The sequence below is a fragment of the Taeniopygia guttata genome, chromosome 1 (assembly GCF_048771995.1).
Source record: "Taeniopygia guttata chromosome 1, bTaeGut7.mat, whole genome shotgun sequence".
NCBI lineage: Eukaryota > Metazoa > Chordata > Aves > Passeriformes > Estrildidae > Taeniopygia > Taeniopygia guttata.
The window spans coordinates 70,852,443-70,871,717 of NC_133024.1; the positions used below are offsets into that span (position 1 = coordinate 70,852,443).

Consider the following 19,275-nt stretch of genomic DNA (forward strand, 5'->3'; position numbering starts at 1 on the left):
GTAAAGAGACATCTGAAGAAACCTCACATACTACAGCAGTAAAGGAAAACAAGCTTTCAGGTGCATGCTGACCAAACAGTTTATTCCCAAACTCTGAAATGAAAGAGGTGTAACAACACCTGAAAGTGGAAACAGAAACCAGCAACAAATCAAACGTTCCAGAACAAAGACATTAATGCTGCCCCAGCTCCCCATCTGGTGCTGGGTGGAGATGTCCCGTCACCAAATAAACCTGAAACACAAAGAGTTATGTCACGATAATAAAACTATCATCTTCCCTTCCAAGTCTTTTAATTAAAACAAGTGTCCCAGTATCAGCTTTTGATCTAATTCTTCCCCACTATGCATTAGTTCCATCTACTCCTATGAGAAGGATATCACAGAACAATACTTAAGGCTCCAAGGCCATAGTTTCATGATTCCAGTATTAGAAAGTGATAGGAACATTATCTGTTCACATCTGCTAGAAGAGTGCCTATTAAATGGGAAGGAAATGGGAATAAATAAATGGGAAGGAGAAACGAATGAACAAGGCTGGCCAAGAAATCTGAAAATCCAAGTCTGTGGTATTCCACATAACCCTAATGAAGAGCTTTATACATAGTATAAAGCTCTTCATTAAAACTATTCCATATGTGTCTAGTATGGATACCAGTATGTTATCATGGATATTTACCTGAGCAACCATCGAGAACCACCAGCACCTGACACAGATTAAAAGCAGAAAATAAAGATTACTTTTGATGGCTTGGGCAGAGAACAGTACCCCATCTGCAGATTGCCTTTTTCAGTTACTGGCAGCAGAAGCTCTTTACGTTATACCACCCAAGGGTTGTTTTAGTGCCTGTAAAATCTTAAAACTGTTGGTTTCAGTAGTGGTATCTAAATAAGTTAATTTAGAACAACTTTTTGTTTTATGTTAAATACTTTACTAATAGAATGGATGTGTGGACAGAAAAGATTTTTTTCTGAAATAAGTTGTCCACATAACTGGCAGTTTATACTTTGCTTAGAACTTCTGAAATCGTGGTCACTGTACTTACGTGTTCACTGATCCAACTCTGCAAGACCCATTTCTATCAGCTTCAGATGAACCAGATTTTTGTCTTCTCCATACAAAGAAATGGTAACCTCTGGTGAAACAGTCTGAAAGTTTATAGTGTTGAGAGTTTCAGATTTAAATCTCAAGCAGATACTGAAATATTTTACTGGCTGTACTCGCTGCCTAAATGGAACTGTGAATATAAAAAGAATACCTCTGTTTTTAAGTAAACTGGTTTTAAAATAACAGGAATGCTCAGAAACTTTGTGGTTGCAGAATTAAGAACACCACACCATTTTCTCTTAGCTTTCCTTCATGGTAAATGGTTTTCAATTTTAAACTATGAGGATTCATAGTAAAAGAAAGACTTAGAAATCTGAGTGCTGGTAAGAATTTTAGGCTCAGCAAGAACCAGGGGAGGGGAAAAAAAAAAAAAAAAAAAAAGGCATTTCTTACAAGTATGGAAGCAAAGAGATGCTTTCCTTCAACACAGTCCACCATGGTCCACAACGCTTTCAGGCTCCATTCTGGGGAATAAGGAATTCTTTCCACGTTTTTGTCATCTGAAGCAGGTCTAAATCCAGCCAACAGAACTCGTACTGCTTGAACTGGATACTTCAGCAGATGACACGGCATGTGACGCAATCTGAAAGCAAAATGAGAAGTGTTCATCCACAGCAGTAAGGACATCAGGATGGCTGAATGGCTCATGCAGCACTTTTATGGTGAGGGACTGCTCTACAGGAACATGCCAACATCACACCAAACAATTCTCAGGCAGGGCTAGGCCCTCTGAAGGACTTAGCACAGGAGCTATCAGCAGCCCAATATCAGAGACCCATCCCCAGCACCCTGCTCAGGGAGGAGTCTCAAGAGCTGAACAAAGACTGCAGCACAGGAATCGCAAGTGAGAATAATCACAATGCAGCTCCACAAACCTTTGCAGTCCAAATGCTTCACACCTGAATGTGCTCTAGACACATTACCGTAAATAGGTACCTGGAGTTTACATTATTATCTCCCCATTCTTTATATCCCAAAAGCAAGGGAAATGGGAAGCATAGAAATGCAACTCTGAAACAGAAGAGACTGTCTCCCAAGACCCTAACAGACTGTAAAGTACAGAATCTATTCAAATCCCCATTGCTGCATTATCTTCAGCAGGGAAGTGTACCTTCCGCAATAAGCTTGAGAGCAAGTCATTGTCATTAAGCAGTACATATGTGTGTATGTATATATGTACTATATATATAGGTTCTATATATCCACTTTATATATGTGGATAATACATAGTACATAGCACTATGTATTATCCACATATATATAAACGTATATGTACGAGAAATTCAGACAGGCTTACAGAACCGAAAAAGCCTGGGATGTGTGAGAAGCTCAGCTGACATCTGTGTCAGCACAGGAGCAGTCCAGAGGATCTCAGAACTGCACAGAACAGGGATTTGAACTTCCATTTTCCACACAGGCAGAGCAGGGTGTGTCCCACTCAGATGCTCCCTTATTCACAAGTTTATTTCCCAGCTGTCTTCTCTGTAGACAACAGTCACACAGGATTGGGATTTGTTTGTACACCTGGAGGGTTCAGCACTTCTTTTGAGTAAGGTCCTCAGGTGCAGAAGTAGATTAACCTGAGCCCACTCACAGGCTAAGTAAGTGGAGATAATGGAGAAATCTGATATTAAAATAACGGGCTCCTCAGAACAACCTGAAACAGAGAAGCAGCAGGTGCACAAACCCCACACCCTGCAGACAGAAATTATTTAACCAGCGAAAACACTTTTTCTCTAACTGAAATCCAATAGTAAATGATGGTAAAAAAATATATATGTAGTTCTAGAAAAATTAATAATAAATGTAACATACATATTTATTTATAAGTACTTCTTAATGAGATTTAAGTGTATACATACATACACACAGACATTTTACATGCAGTTATTTCCTACTAATTTACCTGCTTATTGGGGCAACTAAGTAAGTACCATAGTCAACAAACTGAACCAGAATCTGAACAGGGACAAGCTGTGTAATAGAGAGGAGCTTTGCTCTATACCATAAACCATCCACATACTCTGCAAGGCAAGGCAGCTCTGTAAAAGAAAGAAAAAGCAAAAACCATCACAAAACACCCCACAGTACTCAGTGCAGTACAAACTGACCTTGAAAATCCACTTTGCAACCAAGATTAAGTCTCCTCTTTCTTATCAAAACTGTACTACAATTTTGTTCCATGCACTTCTAATTCTCTCTGAACTCCAATCCAATCAGTACTATGCAATTTAAGTCAAGTTTCTCTACCTCACATGGCAATGTTGAGAAGTAACAGTGAATTTCTTGGTTAAAAGATAGTGATCCCAACAGTTTAACGTTCCAGCTTTTCAACCTGGACTCATCTGCACAATCCAGTGAGTAAACAGATTGATTGCCAAGTGAACAGACATGTCTGGAAGACAGGGGCATATAATGCCTAAAACCTCACCCAGAGTTTTATGAGTTGGCAGAATCAAGTATGAGTAAGAACTGCTTTCTTCACCAGGTTTTAGACAGCCATGCTTGTGTTAATTTAGGCCCAACAGCTGTGGACATTGAAGTGGTGCTCCTTAAGTGTGGTGCTCCTCTAAACATTTGCAACATGATTTTCTGTACGTAACTTTTGTCTTTTGAATATTTAACAAAATTGTTACAGTTCAGTGACAGGTGCCTTTAGGGCAAGTCTTATTACTGCCAAATGAGATCTAAAGTCAGTTCATGACTCTTAACAGGCATCAGGAATCTGAGTTTTGTCCTTCATTTTCCAGTGGAAAATGACACAAAAGCCTCAATTTAATGAAAAGTAAAAACGTATTAAAGTGTATTATGCAATTATAGTGTGATCTTACTTCTTACTTTCCAAAACTCTTATTTAAAGATACATAGAAATACAAAAGGAAACTCGGGCTTTCTGAAAGTCCACATGAAACAACAGCAAAACCCACACAATGTACCTTTTTTGAAGTTTGTTAGGTGAGGAAGTGTCTTTACAATTTTATTGCACCACTTCAGGGCTTTATTAAGGCTCTCTGAGTCACAGCTGGCAGATCTCTCTGTGGCAGAGTTCTTTGTAAGGTTCTCGGAGGAATCAAGACGAATATAAACCTATTTAAAGAAAAGGTTCTGATGTTACTATTTTTTGCAGTTAACTTAGAAATGAGAAATTCCAACCATTATTAAAACATTACTTTTAATCCAGATTCCATCTTTGAAAGGTTCAGCATCTCCTTACTCTCCTTTCTTCTCTGTTTCACCATTCAAAGTCCAAATAGGAATCTTTTATTTGATCAATGCACATGACATTCTGCCTTTTGCCTGGGAGATTCGGCAGAGCTCCAGGAAGTTCTGTGGGCTTATACGAAATTTGCTGTTGTTCTGCCACATGAAATTCCAACAACCTATTTTCTTATTAAGAAAGCTAAGTACCAGACTGCAGCAGTGTAATTCTTTCAATTCATTTTTCTAGAGAAATGATTAGTGTTTCACTGCCCCCACCTATGAGATTATTTCAACTAAGTGTTCATCCAGAGAGCTGCCCCACACAACCCCCTGCACCAGTAGCTCAGGACCATTTTGCAGCCTCTAATGCTCTCTATGATTGCCAGCTGTGATCTCCTTTTCACCAGCTCGATGGGACTACAGCATGTGAGATGTTGACCAAACACACTCACCTCCTTGGGGGACACCAAGTGGGAAACTGTGACAGGAAAGGTTTCTCCTGGAACAGGCAGTGGTTGCAGCAGGTACGAAGGCAAAAGGTTTCCTTCAAATTCCCCCTAGACCAAGACAGACTTCAGCTGAGCATCATATTGAATAAAAAAATAGAAACTAACTTAGGTATGACTTCTGGTTCAAAGGAGTTACCTAAGAAGGTGTATAATAACAATAAGCAGTGTGTCCTTGATGAAAAAAACCAACATTGCAATATACAGATTTTTTGCAGCATGGCATTATCCAGTGTATCCTTTAGAACTATGTATTTGAATTCTACATGTCATTTCTGCATTTGGTTCACCAAAAAATAAACCCCAGTGCATTAAATTGTACTTTTAGAAGGATATATGGCACACAGCTCAGCTAGATCATAGGTCATGAAAAGAGCTCATTAGCTCTTGTACTTAAAGCATGATGCGCTAACAAAATGTACAATTTCTCCAAAATACACTTTTACACATCGACTCGATGAACACTTTTAATTATGCACTGAGAAAAAGAGAAAAGAAGAAGCAACACATGTAACTGGAAAATGAAACAAATTATGACCCTTTATTTCCCCTGCAATATCTGAATGAGGATGCAGTGCAAAAAATCATGTTCCTCAAACTTAACTAGAAAACAAAAACCTTTTCCATTCAAAGTACACATTCCTAGAAGTAAAGAAAGGATGTCTAACTAAATGATAGGTACACATAAACTGAATGCCAGATTTCTGCAAAACTATCAGGAGCACTGTGAGTCAGGAGCCATCTGACTTGGACACACACCCCTGGAATGAGAGTCACTGCTATAAAGCTCAGCACACTTGGGAGGTTCTGATGCATTCTCCAACATCCTGCTGCCCTACCAGGAATCTTTCAGGCTAATGCCTAAGCTAGGACGGTCATATGGTAACAAAGACCAGCTCCTAAGCTCATCAGTGCAGCACAATGCAAGCACATCTCGAGACAGAGACACACTTCAGCAGTGGGTGCAGTGAGCTCTGCTTAAAACACTGAAAGCAGCTGCAAGGCTCACAAAATAGAGTGAAGTCCTCATCAGCTTAACTTACCCCAAATCACCAATGTGAAACAGAGTTACAAAACTATAGAATAAAATAATAGGTAATGGTTACACCTTACACAAAAATAATGCACTTCAGCTGTCTTGTGAGCATGGCTGCTGAGTCTCTACAACTAAAGCCAGAGCTGATTATATTTGAATGTGTTCAGAGCTGCTTGCTTCCCACTTCAGCTGTTCCTGAGATTCAGCTCGAGTTCTGGATGCCTTTCTTTGTTTCTGGTCTACAGCTGAACACTTCTGATGTCTGTTTTCTTACAAATTGTTCTGAGTCACTTATTCCCAGAATGGATCTGCTTAATGCTATTATGCCTTGAGAAAAGAACTTCAGGCTTTCTGAATTCTTGCTCACCACCTTCTTACACAGCTTTAGTTTTCCAAATTTAATGTTAAAGGTACAAATCTCATTTCCAGATCCATATTTAGTTTGCTGAAAGCTGTGTGTTGTGCTGACTTTATGAAAATACAACAAGAGATTGATTTACAATTAGGTTTTCCACGGTTACTCAGCTCTAATATACATTGAGGGATTTTTCTAACTGCATCATGAGCCCAGTGGCAGACCACTCGAGCCTTGCACCAGCAGTGACAGCAGCAGACTGTACTGGAAATTATTTTCTGAAGCAAAGGTGCTCGTTGGAAAGAAAAGTACATTGGCAGACTTAAACAGAATTAAGAGAAAAATGGAATAATGAAGTCTTAGCAATTTAAATAAACCTGATCCTAAGATTTCAAGGAACAAAAAAATGAAAAAAAATACAGAGAAATTACTTATGTACGGGTTTTTTTGTGTTAAGACAATGAAGTTAGGTGGAAACTTCAATCCTCCCCTTAAGATCATCAGGTAAGTTTTCCACATGCTTGGAATAAAGATCCTAGGTAACTCCCCTATAAATCACTCAGTTTATGATGAAATACTTGATTTAATTTACTCCATCCCTGAATATATTTCTAGGAATACCTAATCCCTTCAAGTGATAAAAGTAATACCCTATTCCTAGTGTTGTAGAGGAACACAAAAACTAGCTGGACTTTAAACAGAAGTGCAAAAATCTCTTTTCATTACAGAATCCATGAACAAACTTGTGGCAATTCACTATTCCACAGAATCTTATCAGCATATTGTAGCTCCTCACATTGTGCTGCAGATCTGTGTGCTCAGTCCTACTGCTGCTTACAGCACAAAACCACAGGAATATTAAGAAAGTAACATATCCTCCAGGGTCACAACATGCAACTGAAAAGTTTTTCCAATGTTAGAACAGCAACAGCAAAAGGGACACACACACACAAGTCTCACCTGCTTTTCTATGTTCTGGCAATCTTCAGCAACACAGTACCTCTGGTATGCCATGAAGGATGAAAGCGACATCCCACCAAAATAGAGGCTGATGGACAACTTGCCCCACGGGTTATCTGGTAACTCCTATTTACACAGGACAAAACAGGACTGTAATAATAATAACTGGGACTGAGGTTTTAGAAACAGCGACCAAGAAATTCAATCCGTTCTTGTTGATATGTGTAACACTCAAAGACACAAGACCAAGATGCCTATTAACATCAGCTGTAACACAAATGGGAATATCTCTTTCTGATAAGGAAGCACCAATTGCTCACCCTTAACACTGAAATATTATCCCATGTTTGCTCACTTAAACCCTTCCCCTTCACAATTTATCATTAAGCTATCTGAAATGGCTTGTTTTCAGATGATACAGAGAATGTATTTCCCTATAATTTTAATAAATAAATTTAAGCACATCCACACTGAATTATGTCAGAATTTTATCACTTAAAATAGAATTTAGAACAATTTATGCTGCCGATAGCTAGGTGACTTGCCAGAAAGATAATGGAACATGAACAGGGTGAAAAAACAGCACTAACTCTAATAAACATATTTAAGGCCTGAAAACTATAGTAAGGGTAAAGTCACAGGAGAAGTAAGTTTAGTTGTGGTTTTTCTTTTGTCTAAGAAATACATTTACTGCTACACTCCCTCATGTACCATTCTTAATGCCAGTTAAAAAGACAACAAAAACTTTGCTTCATTCCACATCTCTGAATAAACTAGGCTACCTTAACATGAATTTCGACTTCTTCATTTTTGAGAAGTTCTTGAAGGTATTCTACTGCCTCCTGCTGCCAAAAATTTCCAATCTATATGGAGAAAAGCAAGACACCAACACATTAAGATGCTAACAGTAGTACTCTTCCTATTCTTAGCGGAGATGGAAATACACAACTACCATTAAAGTAGAAATCTGACTAGAAAACACACATCATTAGTTTGATTTATACAATAATTTAAATATTATCTGCTATTTGGTGCATTAACATTTATGTGACAATGCCACCCACAATTTTCAGATCCTGAAATGGCTTAGAAAGAGATGCTGTTTGTCAAATCTAACCAAAACTATGTACACAATAATGTACGTGTACAAAATTGTCTGAAGCATAATCCAACAAATTCCAGAAATTAAGATAACATTCAACAAAACACAGAAAACCTTAAATACTTTTATTCTCTGCTGTATCTGTTTGCTTTCCAACCTGTGTGCTAACAAGCTTGTCTTTCATAGAATTATGGACTGGTTTGGGTTGGAAAGGACCCTAAAGATCCAGTTTCAACCTTTTGCTGCGGGGACAGGGACACCTTCCACTAGATCAGGTTGCTCCAAGTCCCCTGCAACTTTATTAAAGCAAACCTGTTGGGTCCTGATAAGGACCTGCTGAAACAAATCCTCATCATCTCTTCTCTGAATCCTTGGAGGCAAGGCAGCAACTACTCTCAGCCTGACCAAGCAGGATATTGACTGGAGCAAGCACCTAGCAACACACAGATGCACCGTTACTCACTGGCAGAGTCTTGTAGAGCTGACATGGGATGCAAAACGGAGGAATGCCAGTGTAAAATGTAGTTGGATACAGGTGACACTGAGGAATGCTCTCTATGTAACCATGATCTACATACTGGACCTACAGGAAATGCAAAGATTTGCTGAGATAATTCCTGAAATACTTAAGTTTAGTAAGAGAATGTGTTTGTTTACAGCATTACTTTTATGGAGGGAAAATAATAATTATTTGATGGTAAGTAGGTGATGTGGAAAAGCAAGAAAGGATTAAAAGAAATGGTATGGCAGATTAGAAATTCAGTTTATAAACTTTCTCTTGCAAGAATTCCTACCTTTTGTGGAATATCCAACATCAGTTTAAAACTGAAAGGAAAAAAAATTGTGAACTAGGGTAGATTTCACAAATCTGCATTCAAAAATTGTGAGCAGACTCAAAAGCTTAGGTAAGATGAACTGCTAATGAGAGGAAGGCTCTATACCCATGCAGCAGAAAGAATTCAAAACAGACAGCCAATACTTTTTGGGTGGGGATTAGGGCAGGTGTGGGATTCTAAACCTAATGGTTTTCAAAGCATTCTACATATGGTAAGACCAATAAATAAACCTAAAACAGATTACTTACAGGAGATAAAGAGCAGCTTTTTACTTAAGAAAATTAATAATTACAAGGGAAACTACAGGAGAAATTGTGACAACTGAAATAGGTAGACAGATTTGATTTTTAAAATAAATGTAAAAATGTGGACAGTAATCGACACTTTTAAGCAGAATGAACAACTGCACAGGTCAGCTGAATGAAAAAAATGTTAAATCCATTATTTATTTTAGAGGATTAGATTATATGCCTTTTTTAAACATACATATGCAGATATACATACACCCTTCTCCCATTACTCCATACAATCAAACTTACCTGGAGAGTACTGCCGCTGACTTCTACAATTTTACCTCGATACCACACAGTATCTGATCCTCTTACAACACAGGCTTCTCCCTTCTTCCAGCAGTAGGGTATCAGGAGACCAAGGCCTTTGAAGGTATTTTGTATTTCAGCCATCATTTTGTTTAGTGCAGTTTCTAGGTAGAGGGGATGAAATAAAAAAAAAATAGTCTCTAACATTCATGCAAAATATTTCTATCACTAAATCCCATCAGATGCAGATAACATGTCCAAACACATGTGCAGCTCTAAAAAATATTTTCCAACACTGATACAATATGTATGTTCAATACCTAGTATATGCAGAAGAGTTACTAACAGTCAACTGCATTTCCAGTTCTAAAGCCATTAGAAATTCTGAATTCTAATCTCAGAAGAACTTATAGAAGAATCTATAAATTTTGTAAGTGACATCATGGCAGCACTATATCAGAGCAAAACAACGCATGAACAAGACAACAACTCTTAAACCACTGTTTCAGTGGTAGGACACCATGAAACAACACAGAAGAGTTGTCCAGAAGAACCCCTTCTCCTATGGGTACAGCCTATGGTACAGCAAGAACTGCAGGAAGAACACACAGTCTTGTGCAAGTGGGGTTACTGTATTCTGAATTTCAAATTTCTACGAATAGTTACATAATCTAGCAGTTAAATGCACTTGTGAAGCAAAAAAGATCTGAGAATATTCTTATATTCTTGTACGTAAATACTTCTCTAAAGCACAATATACTAACATGGAACTCAGGAGTGACACTGCATCAGTTGAAAGAAAAGGGAATTCTTTCAAACAATACAAACAGGAAACATTGTGAGATGGAGAATGTACCACAATGCAAATAAAGAGCCTGAGGAAACCGTGTACTGAGCTTAAAATGAAGGAAAAAAATACAGCAGTACCTGAGAACGAAGCTAACTTCCAAGAAACTTTATGACTGTATCTTCATCACTTGGAAGTTACTACATTTACTTTATCAGTCAACATTATAAAATAAAACAATTGTTGCTTTACCCATTACAGCTTAGAGAAGAAAGGCACATAACCTACCCATCCAAGTGTTTTGGGTTTTTGGATTTCTTGAGAGGTTGGGAGGACAGAAGAGTTGATTTAAGGACAGAGGGAATCCTGGCCTCTCACACCAAAGGACACCTCCCAAGAGGAATCTTTCAGAACAGCGAACATGTACCAGATAGGTGTTCTAGAATACATTCTGATACGCAAGGGCACTCAGATTCATGACTTTTCTTCTATGTAGACTCACCAAATGATTTTGGTATTATATAAATAGTTCCATCACCTCCAATACAACTCACTACAGCCTGGAAAATTTTTGCTTCAGGAACAATGGGAGATTTATATACTTCATCCATTTCTGAATGAGGCAGTGGCTCATGTATTTTGAGTGATTTCTGTTCACTCTCTGAAATACTGGCATTTTCCTCTGGAACAGTCCTGTTTCTTGCAGATGCAATTTTGGAATTACAACCATCCAGCTGTGTGTTCTCCTGCTCAAAATGTACTTCAAGATGTTCCTTGGAGACCAGAGAAGCCCCATCAGCTTTACCAGTTCTAGAAGATTCAATCAAATATCAATATATTAACAGACAAAGAATTTTGAAAGTGCAAAACTACAAAATACGAGTAACACACAGAAGTTGCTAAGGTATCTCAAAATACTGTCAAGCATCTCATCTACAAACTTAAGAGAACTGAAATGTGCCATGGATACAATAAACATTATACTCATTGTATAACATTATAAGGAAGTTCACTAAAGATGGGACTTCTGTTGCTAGAACTGTAGAACACAATCCAATTTCTTTAATTTACTTATTAGTTTGGTCAAATATGAACATCAGAAACTGAGAGAATAGAAAAGAAAAATATCCAAACCTTTGGTTTCTAAGAGCCAAACCCTGTTCAATAAGGTATTCAGAAGTATCAGTCACTTTTCCTGTTTCATCTTTGCAAAGAATTTTCACAGGCAAGGCACCACCCACATCATTTTTCTGGAAAAAAAATGGGAGAGCTGGATAACATACTACAAATACTAATTTCCTCTAAACTACAGACATATTTTTCATTTTATTGGTACTGACTGTCAATCAGACATTCTTGAACAACTGGTGCCCACATGAGAAGACACAATTTTATTCAATACATATGACAGTTCCAATCATTTTGCCAACTGTTCTACACTACACATGCCATTAAAAAAATTGTAAAAACTTGCTTTTTCCCTCAGCTCTTTTAATAGAATCAAGTGCCAAACACTTGCTTTTCAGCAGGACATTTAAACTCATGCATAAGTAACTTCACTCATCACTGCTTTTATTTCCACACACTGTAAAATACCACTGGCAGTTGCCAAGAGATCAAATCAAAGCCTTCTAATAACCTTTTTTTAACTGTGGAAGAGATCAATTACTAATGATATTCATACAGCACTGGATTAATTCTTTCAGTCTCTGAGGCTTGAAAACAAATATAGTAGCTGCTGAAATAATTCTCATCAAGAACCTGAGCAGCTTCCTTATTTGTCCATAAAGGCTATCAGCACCCAGTGATCCCAAAGATACACCTACTATTCTTCAGTAACCAAATATATCAAAGATTAAATTCTTTCCATACTGGGGAGTCAACTGCTCTAATGCTCCAGGGAATAACAAAAGTAAAGCAGAAAGAAGAAAAAGAACCTTTTTCCCTGGAGCAAACAGCTATACAATCAAGTTCTATTCACGACTTTTTGAAAGGTAAAATATTCAGGAAAAAAAATCCGAAATTAGCAGACGGCCTGACAGAAATTTTATAAATACCACTGGTTTTGATTACAAACCTGTATAACTATTTTCACTTGTGCTCCAGTTAGGTAATAGGACAAGCATTCACACACTGTTGCTGTCCACTCTGTGCTTCCACCTGTGGGTCTAACATAGAACAAGTGATAATCTCTAGGCACAAAAGATGGCATCTGAGTATAACCACCAACTCTTCCCTGTACTAAAAACTTGGCTGTTTTTCTACACTGCCTGAACTGTTACAGAAAATAAAAAGAATCTCTACTACAGACAAGAGTAACACGAAATCACTATAAATTTCTGGATCTCTACAACTGGAAAAATTAAAAAATACAAGCCCAGAATTTCATGAGTTCCAGAAGTTATAACACCTGTCATAACAGTCTAGAAAAGAGACCTTCTATACAGTTTCATGAGATCCAATTCATCTAAATTCTGACCCAAGGGAAAAAAGTATTCAATGAAATAAATCTCTTAATTATTTTGTAACTCAACCTATAAATATTTTTTGTTTCTGCTTTACTACTATATAGTATAACCCTTAAAAAAAACTCCAAACCTTTATTAAATAAATCACAGCCACAACCCCAATTTCTTTCACCACATCTAAATCTTACATAATCAGGGCTAACAAAGGTATGCCATTACTAGTTTCTAACGCTGCCACTCAGTATAAGGGAAAGGCTACCTTATTTCTGTCAGTGAACATTCTATTGCTAATGTCCTGATGGTCTTCATGTTTTCCTCAAGTTTTCTTAGACAGCTGACCTCCACTGTTTTTTCAGCTCCAGAATCATAAAGTAGAACCTGTTACAGGCAAGAAACCACAAAACAGAAAAAAAAACCCTCTCTTGCTGTTATCTGTAAGAAATGATAATTCAAAACATCCCTGAGGAGGTTAAAAAAATTTCAAATATTACTAGGATTTAACAAATGCCTTTTGCACTGAAATAATTCATCACAACTCAAGCAACTATCACATCATAGCATAGGGACAAACCATACAAATGTGCTCAAAGAGTGTTAAACAACTTTACTGACTTTTTGCTAAACCAAGAAGCACTGAAATAGCTTTCCTCTACCCCTTGCTCTTTATCCTGATGGGTTTAAATAGCTGTTTGAAGGCTCTTGGGCTCAGAAAGCAGATGATGCAAACCTGAAGTACAAAGTCCCATTTCTGCTTCCTACTAAAAACCCCCCTTAGCACAACCTGATGATGGTGGAAAAAAAAAAAAATCAACAGCAATCCAGTCTTGGATTACCTGTATGATCAAAAAGCCATTCTTACTTTGGAGACACATAAGTATCTAGTCACAAAATGCTTTTTCTGGTGCTCATTATTTTCAAATTGGTACAACAAAACATGTTTCAAGCAGTGCTATGTGAGGTTATTGTGGAAAATATTATAGCTACATGGCACAGTGCATCACCATCAGTTTAGGGTTCAGGCAAGTGCCCAACTACATGTGCTCCTGTGGTGTTGGCTTAATTTGCTCTATCTTTTAACAAGGATCATTACATTTGAATTACTGTGACCCTCAGTTTCACACACCTTCTAGAATCTAAAATGAATTGTTAAACTATAGCTTGGGAATCTCTGCCACGTTCCAAAGGGCAGTGTAAATAAAGAGAAAGTCAACCTCATGAGCCTTCCTCAACTACCGGATTCCCTGCTAAAGGCACCTGAGCTTTGACAAGACAGTCAACTGATTTGCAGCTATGTACAGCATTAAAGTCTCAACAAAAGCAAAAGGCTGTGAGAAAATATTAACACAGAAGAAAGAAAGAAAGATTTGACCTTATTTTAATCAGTGAATGATTTCAAGTTTAGAAATAAAAATTTAAGAGCTTTACCTCTGCACTTGTTTCAGAGACAATCCTGCGGATCTGACCTCTCTGCCACTGGTCCACATCGCGTATGTAAACAGCACAGTGCATTTCCCTCTCCCACTTTACAGACTGTGGCTGGGATTCTCTGTAGATGGAAGCCATCTCCTCCTGTAAACTGACATTAAAAGAACGCTTTTCTAGTGATAAAATGCAATGCAGTAAGTAAAAGGCTTATTCAGTCATTGTTTAACTACCATACAATGAAGTTGTACTACTTTAACAGATACACAGTGCTGCAGTTTTTCTTCATGACATGTTAGAAAAACATTCAATGGGAGATACAAAACACATGCATCCTCATTAAAAGTCTGCAAACCTATCATGTTAACTTAGACACTGGAATTAATCTGAGCTTTGTATGGCACTATTTGAAAAGGACACCGTTTTCTCTTGACAGTTTGAGAATGTGGTCCTCAACATCATGACTACATAAATGGAACTCTAGGCAGTTACAGCCAAGAAGATTAAAAGATAAATGAATACATAAGCAACTTGCACTAAACCATGACACACTCTTTTAACTATTTCCAAAAAGTAGGCACAACTACATAAATGTTACCTAAATACCTACCAAAGGCAGGCTGATATACGCTGTGTCTAGGAATTGTGTTCAAACTTCCTAACGGGGTACTGGAAACACTTTGGAAAAAAAACCCTATTACTATCAATAATAGTAAGTTCTAAGACTTGGGATACAGGCTTTATTTAACCAGATTTCTAATGAGGGACTGGGAAGGAGAGAAGAAAGAGCAAGAAGATTTAATCTTTTTGGTCAGTGTTGCATTCATCAGGCTCCAACACTTACTCAATAAAACTTGATTTGAAATGAGATCATATATTTAATTTGGAATCAGAACTATTTAATGAGCCACAATATAGTGCCAACCTCTCTTCTGCTCCTGTACTTTCCTCAACAAAGGCAAGTAAGTCAGCAGCCTTCAAAAAGTACACAGTATCAGATGCAACTCTCATCAGAGATTGTTCTAACTATACTTCACCACCTTGTAATAAGAACACTTTAAAGGAAAGTTCTTTGAATTTCAGTACCTTTTCAGTATACTTTCTGATGCCAGCAACTGTATAAAAATTTTACTAGGAGATACAACATAACTAATTCTTCCATGTAACTCCTTGTTACAAAGTGATCTGAAATCTCCTTCATCCACAGATTCCATGTCTATAGGGATAAAAGCTTCTGAGGTTTTAGAAATTTCTTCTAGAGGATCATCCCATATTTCATTAGGCTTTACTCCAGTTCTTTCAGCGTATCTATAAAGAGCACAAAATACTTAGAATGGAAAGTTTAAACAAATTTTAAATGAAGTGAAAAAGGCTCAATAACAAAATAAGAGGAATTATTCAACATTAAAAAAGTGAGTTGTAGCTTACACAAAAACATTCATAAGCGCTACTTCTGAAACGCTAATGATATTAACATTTTTATTCTCCTTCAGAAGGTATCCTTGCACATTCAGGGAACAGAAGAGATAGGACAGGGAACACCAAGATCATAAGAACAGAAGATCTGGAGTGGGCCTCTTGCCCCACAAAATAAGTGACAAAGGGCTGTGGGGGGTCCATTCTAAAGCACAGGAAGAAAAGGAGGGAGCAGCATGGATAAACTGCTGTGTCCTGACCCCAGCTCCCTGCGTTATTCACTGCCTCCCTGAATGGACTAAGTGTAACTCAAGTGCAGTAGAGGAAAGAGAGTTGCTTGGAATAAACTCTACCCTGGGAAAGGGGAGAGTAAGTAGTATAAATCTTATTTTCTGTGTACCAATTACTAATTACAGAATTAGTAATTAAGTGTTTATGCTAATTAGTAATAACTAAGTAAAATCAAATCTGTTTTGCCTGCAACAATACTTGGTAAGTGATTTCTCTGTCTTTATTTTGATCCACGAGTTTTCTTGCTCGAATTTCTTTGATTTTCTCCTCAGTCCAACTAAAGAAGGGGTAGTGAGCAAGGGATCATAAAATCCATCTTATTCAAGGGATCAGTGTTACACAACAACTTAGGGTAAAGGACTATATCCCCTTGACTGAAGGTTGGAAGCAGGCATCTAAATACAGATGGGACACAACAAAATACATTTGTGACAGGGAAGAAAACAACTCGGCTGTTCAGGTTGCATAAGTTAAAAAAATCTTACTAAAAATTCTGATCATGACAGTATTACAGTGTTACTAAGACTTAGTTACATTTCTGTGCTAGGAGAAAAAATCCACTTACATGAGTCCTCCTAAAAAGAGCAAAATCAGGAATTTCCTTTTGGAACGAAAATTTCCCATTTAATGATATTTCCATCAGTATTCAAAAAAATATTAATAAAAGAGTAACTACAGATTTTCATTAATACAGCCCATGGATTATCTTGGTAAAAAGCCAGCAAATTAAATGCAGCAGTGTTATATCCTCATCAGCCTCATCTCTCCCTCCACACTTCCCAACTCTGCTGTCTTCCCAATCCTTCTGTTGCTGCCCTAGCTGGTTACCCAAATGTTTTCTAGTAACAGACCTCCCAAAGAGATGACTCACCTTAGGTGTAGGTTTAAGACACAAATTCTTTTTCTTACTACATGGGAATGGGAACCTTAACAGTAAACACTTTGGGAATATTTGGCACTTACAAACACTACAAGTACAATGCAAACATTTGATTTCAAATTTTTTCACAGGTACAGCTTCAATACATAAGTCAAGATTTAGTCTGAAAATTTAACTATCAAACTGCAGTTACACTCTAAATTACACCAGATGTGATCTTAAAATTAATTGATCACAGATGTGGTAAATTCCAGCCACCAGAGGTGACACACCAACAGCAGTTTCAATACACAAATTCTGTATTTCCAAATACTTTAAAAGTCATGCACAGTGTATTTACCCAGGTATGTAGGATGCTAAGTCTTCCTCAACTAGCTGACAGTTAATACTAATTTTTTTCCCATTATCAGCAGAGGCATTGAAGAGTTCAATAGATAAGATGTCATTATCTAAAATTTCTGTGAATGAATATCAATATAATTAGTGGCAAACAATGACAGTATGAAGAGTATGGTTTTAGAGAAATGACAAATAGTGCTAAAAGACAGAATTCTCCAAAATTACATTTGATGTACAAAATAATTGATTCTGAACATCAACACTATGCAGATGCTTAGCTTTGAACATATCCATAAAACAAAATGCACCAATATCACAAAATGCTTTTGTACAAAAACTCCAAACTGCTATGCATAACTCCATTTATCAAATGGGCTCCAAATCATCATTCCACAAGGGCTGAAAAGTAAGCAGCTACACATGAACAATATACAGTATTGAGAAAAATTCTACTAAGGCAGGTAAGTGTTAGCTGAAATGATTTTTCTTTTTTGGTAATATTTTAGAGCAGCAGCAATCATGCTCTCAGCTACCAACAAAGCCAGGAAACATCAAGGACAGGTAGTACTTTTGGAAACAAGCCCACCTGAATAACCAGAATACTTATATCATGTAACACTGGTATGGTCTGTAAGACAAGACATGAACAGAACTTTTGTTGCAAGTTTTATCTGTTATGCCTCCTCCCATAGAGGAGAGAATTTAGATACTCTCCAGGCTATCTCTAGCAGATATGAACAAAAGTATTTCAAATAAACACTATTTTAAATATCAGAGAGATTTGAGTCAACTTAATAATATGTAAATAGAAATGAATATACTTGTGATAACTTACCAATAACTGAGCACAACATAAGTTTATCTTCAGTCATTTCTTCAAATCTTTCCTTGGCTTCTCTGTTCCACTCATGTGCCCCTTCGAATGGCTCAATGCAAGCCAGCCTACACCTGATTGCCTGAAGAGTAACTCAAGATTATGCAACTAACATCACATACAGATCAAGATCATCTTATTATGACTGAATCACAGGCTTTGCTTCGCACTCATGCAAGACAGCACGACCTTGGCTTCTGGTTCCACATTTTACCACAATCTGATTTAGTTCAAAATGATCCCTCCCTTCCCAGTAGCTGAGCACAAACCTCACATTCAGAGACCTTCTTGCCAAAATACAAAGAGCCTAAATCTTTTCTCCCTATATGGTATGGCATAGAACTGGTGCAGAGATAAGATTATTGCACAGAAGTGATAAAAAAAGCCTACTGGTGCCTTCAAGAGTTAAGAAAAACCCCTATCAAATTTTGAAGTTTCAAAGTTCAGCATAATTGTGATTTGTAACCAAAACTATCAAATGAATAGCAAAGAAAAAAATAATCTCCATTTATGGCCTTTTTTTTATTTGACAGAAATACTTTGCCATTTTCTTCCCAGTCAGTTTTCCTCCTTGTCAAAAGGGGGGCAACTCCAACCATTCTTCAAGTTAGAAAACCAGCAAATTTTAAATGTAAACAAAAATATATTAACCCCCTCCCCCTTATTATGAGATTATCACTTAAAAAGGAAAGAATGCAAAAATTAATTTGGCTTATAACGGAAATAAATTTAAGTGAATTAAATACACATGTATAAACAAATTGAATATATACTTCTGCAGTTCTGCAGTAGGTATATTGCAGGGCAACATTAGATTTAATTGACACCTGAAAGATACAAAAAAAAATTAAGAGTTTTCAATATGCACCCAAAACATTAAGTGAGTCACTTCATAATGGTGGGCAAAAACAAAGCTCCTTAACATTTTATGTATTTAATGTATTTCAGAAGGTGAACAATTCACTCTTTCCCCTCTCATTCACTGAGATGCTGTCAATTTTGAGTGTTTAATCAGGCATTTACCTTTTCTGGAAAGCTCAGAAACTCCTGTTTCACTCTGCGTATGTCTTTATGAGGTAAGTTAGCAATGTTGCCGTAGTCAACGTACTTTACCAGAACTTCCTGACAACTTGGCAGCCCTCCAAGGAAAACAACCCA

The 19,275-nt window shown here is 37.2% G+C and overlaps 1 protein-coding gene across 5 annotated transcripts in view; it reads right to left on the reverse strand.

Annotated features, from left to right (window-relative positions):
- Positions 1 to 61: 61 nt before the first annotated feature.
- RNF17 (ring finger protein 17) overlaps positions 62 to 19,275 on the reverse strand; it is a 36,003-nt gene continuing 16,789 nt past the window's right edge. For 4 of the 5 annotated variants that reach the window (XM_030275794.4, XM_072931147.1, XM_072931145.1 and 1 more), the window contains 19 exons: positions 19,141 to 19,256; positions 18,079 to 18,199; positions 17,245 to 17,362; positions 15,404 to 15,625; positions 14,321 to 14,471; positions 13,155 to 13,273; positions 12,505 to 12,595; positions 11,562 to 11,677; positions 10,930 to 11,237; positions 9,641 to 9,804; positions 8,729 to 8,848; positions 7,946 to 8,026; positions 7,164 to 7,289; positions 4,759 to 4,863; positions 4,042 to 4,192; positions 3,012 to 3,147; positions 1,499 to 1,688; positions 1,044 to 1,146; positions 62 to 232 (listed from right to left, as the gene is read on the reverse strand). In XM_030275794.4, the coding sequence (XP_030131654.4) occupies positions 1,048 to 1,146; positions 1,499 to 1,688; positions 3,012 to 3,147; positions 4,042 to 4,192; positions 4,759 to 4,863; positions 7,164 to 7,289; positions 7,946 to 8,026; positions 8,729 to 8,848; positions 9,641 to 9,804; positions 10,930 to 11,237; positions 11,562 to 11,677; positions 12,505 to 12,595; positions 13,155 to 13,273; positions 14,321 to 14,471; positions 15,404 to 15,625; positions 17,245 to 17,362; positions 18,079 to 18,199; positions 19,141 to 19,256 (2,534 nt within the window). In that variant the 3' untranslated portion in view covers positions 62 to 232; positions 1,044 to 1,047. Of the gene's footprint in view, positions 233 to 676; positions 705 to 1,043; positions 1,147 to 1,498; positions 1,689 to 3,011; positions 3,148 to 4,041; positions 4,193 to 4,758; positions 4,864 to 7,163; positions 7,290 to 7,945; positions 8,027 to 8,728; positions 8,849 to 9,640; positions 9,805 to 10,929; positions 11,238 to 11,561; positions 11,678 to 12,504; positions 12,596 to 13,154; positions 13,274 to 14,320; positions 14,472 to 15,403; positions 15,626 to 17,244; positions 17,363 to 18,078; positions 18,200 to 19,140; positions 19,257 to 19,275 lie in introns of all 5 variants that reach the window. The other variant, XM_030275814.4, reaches the window with a different exon arrangement.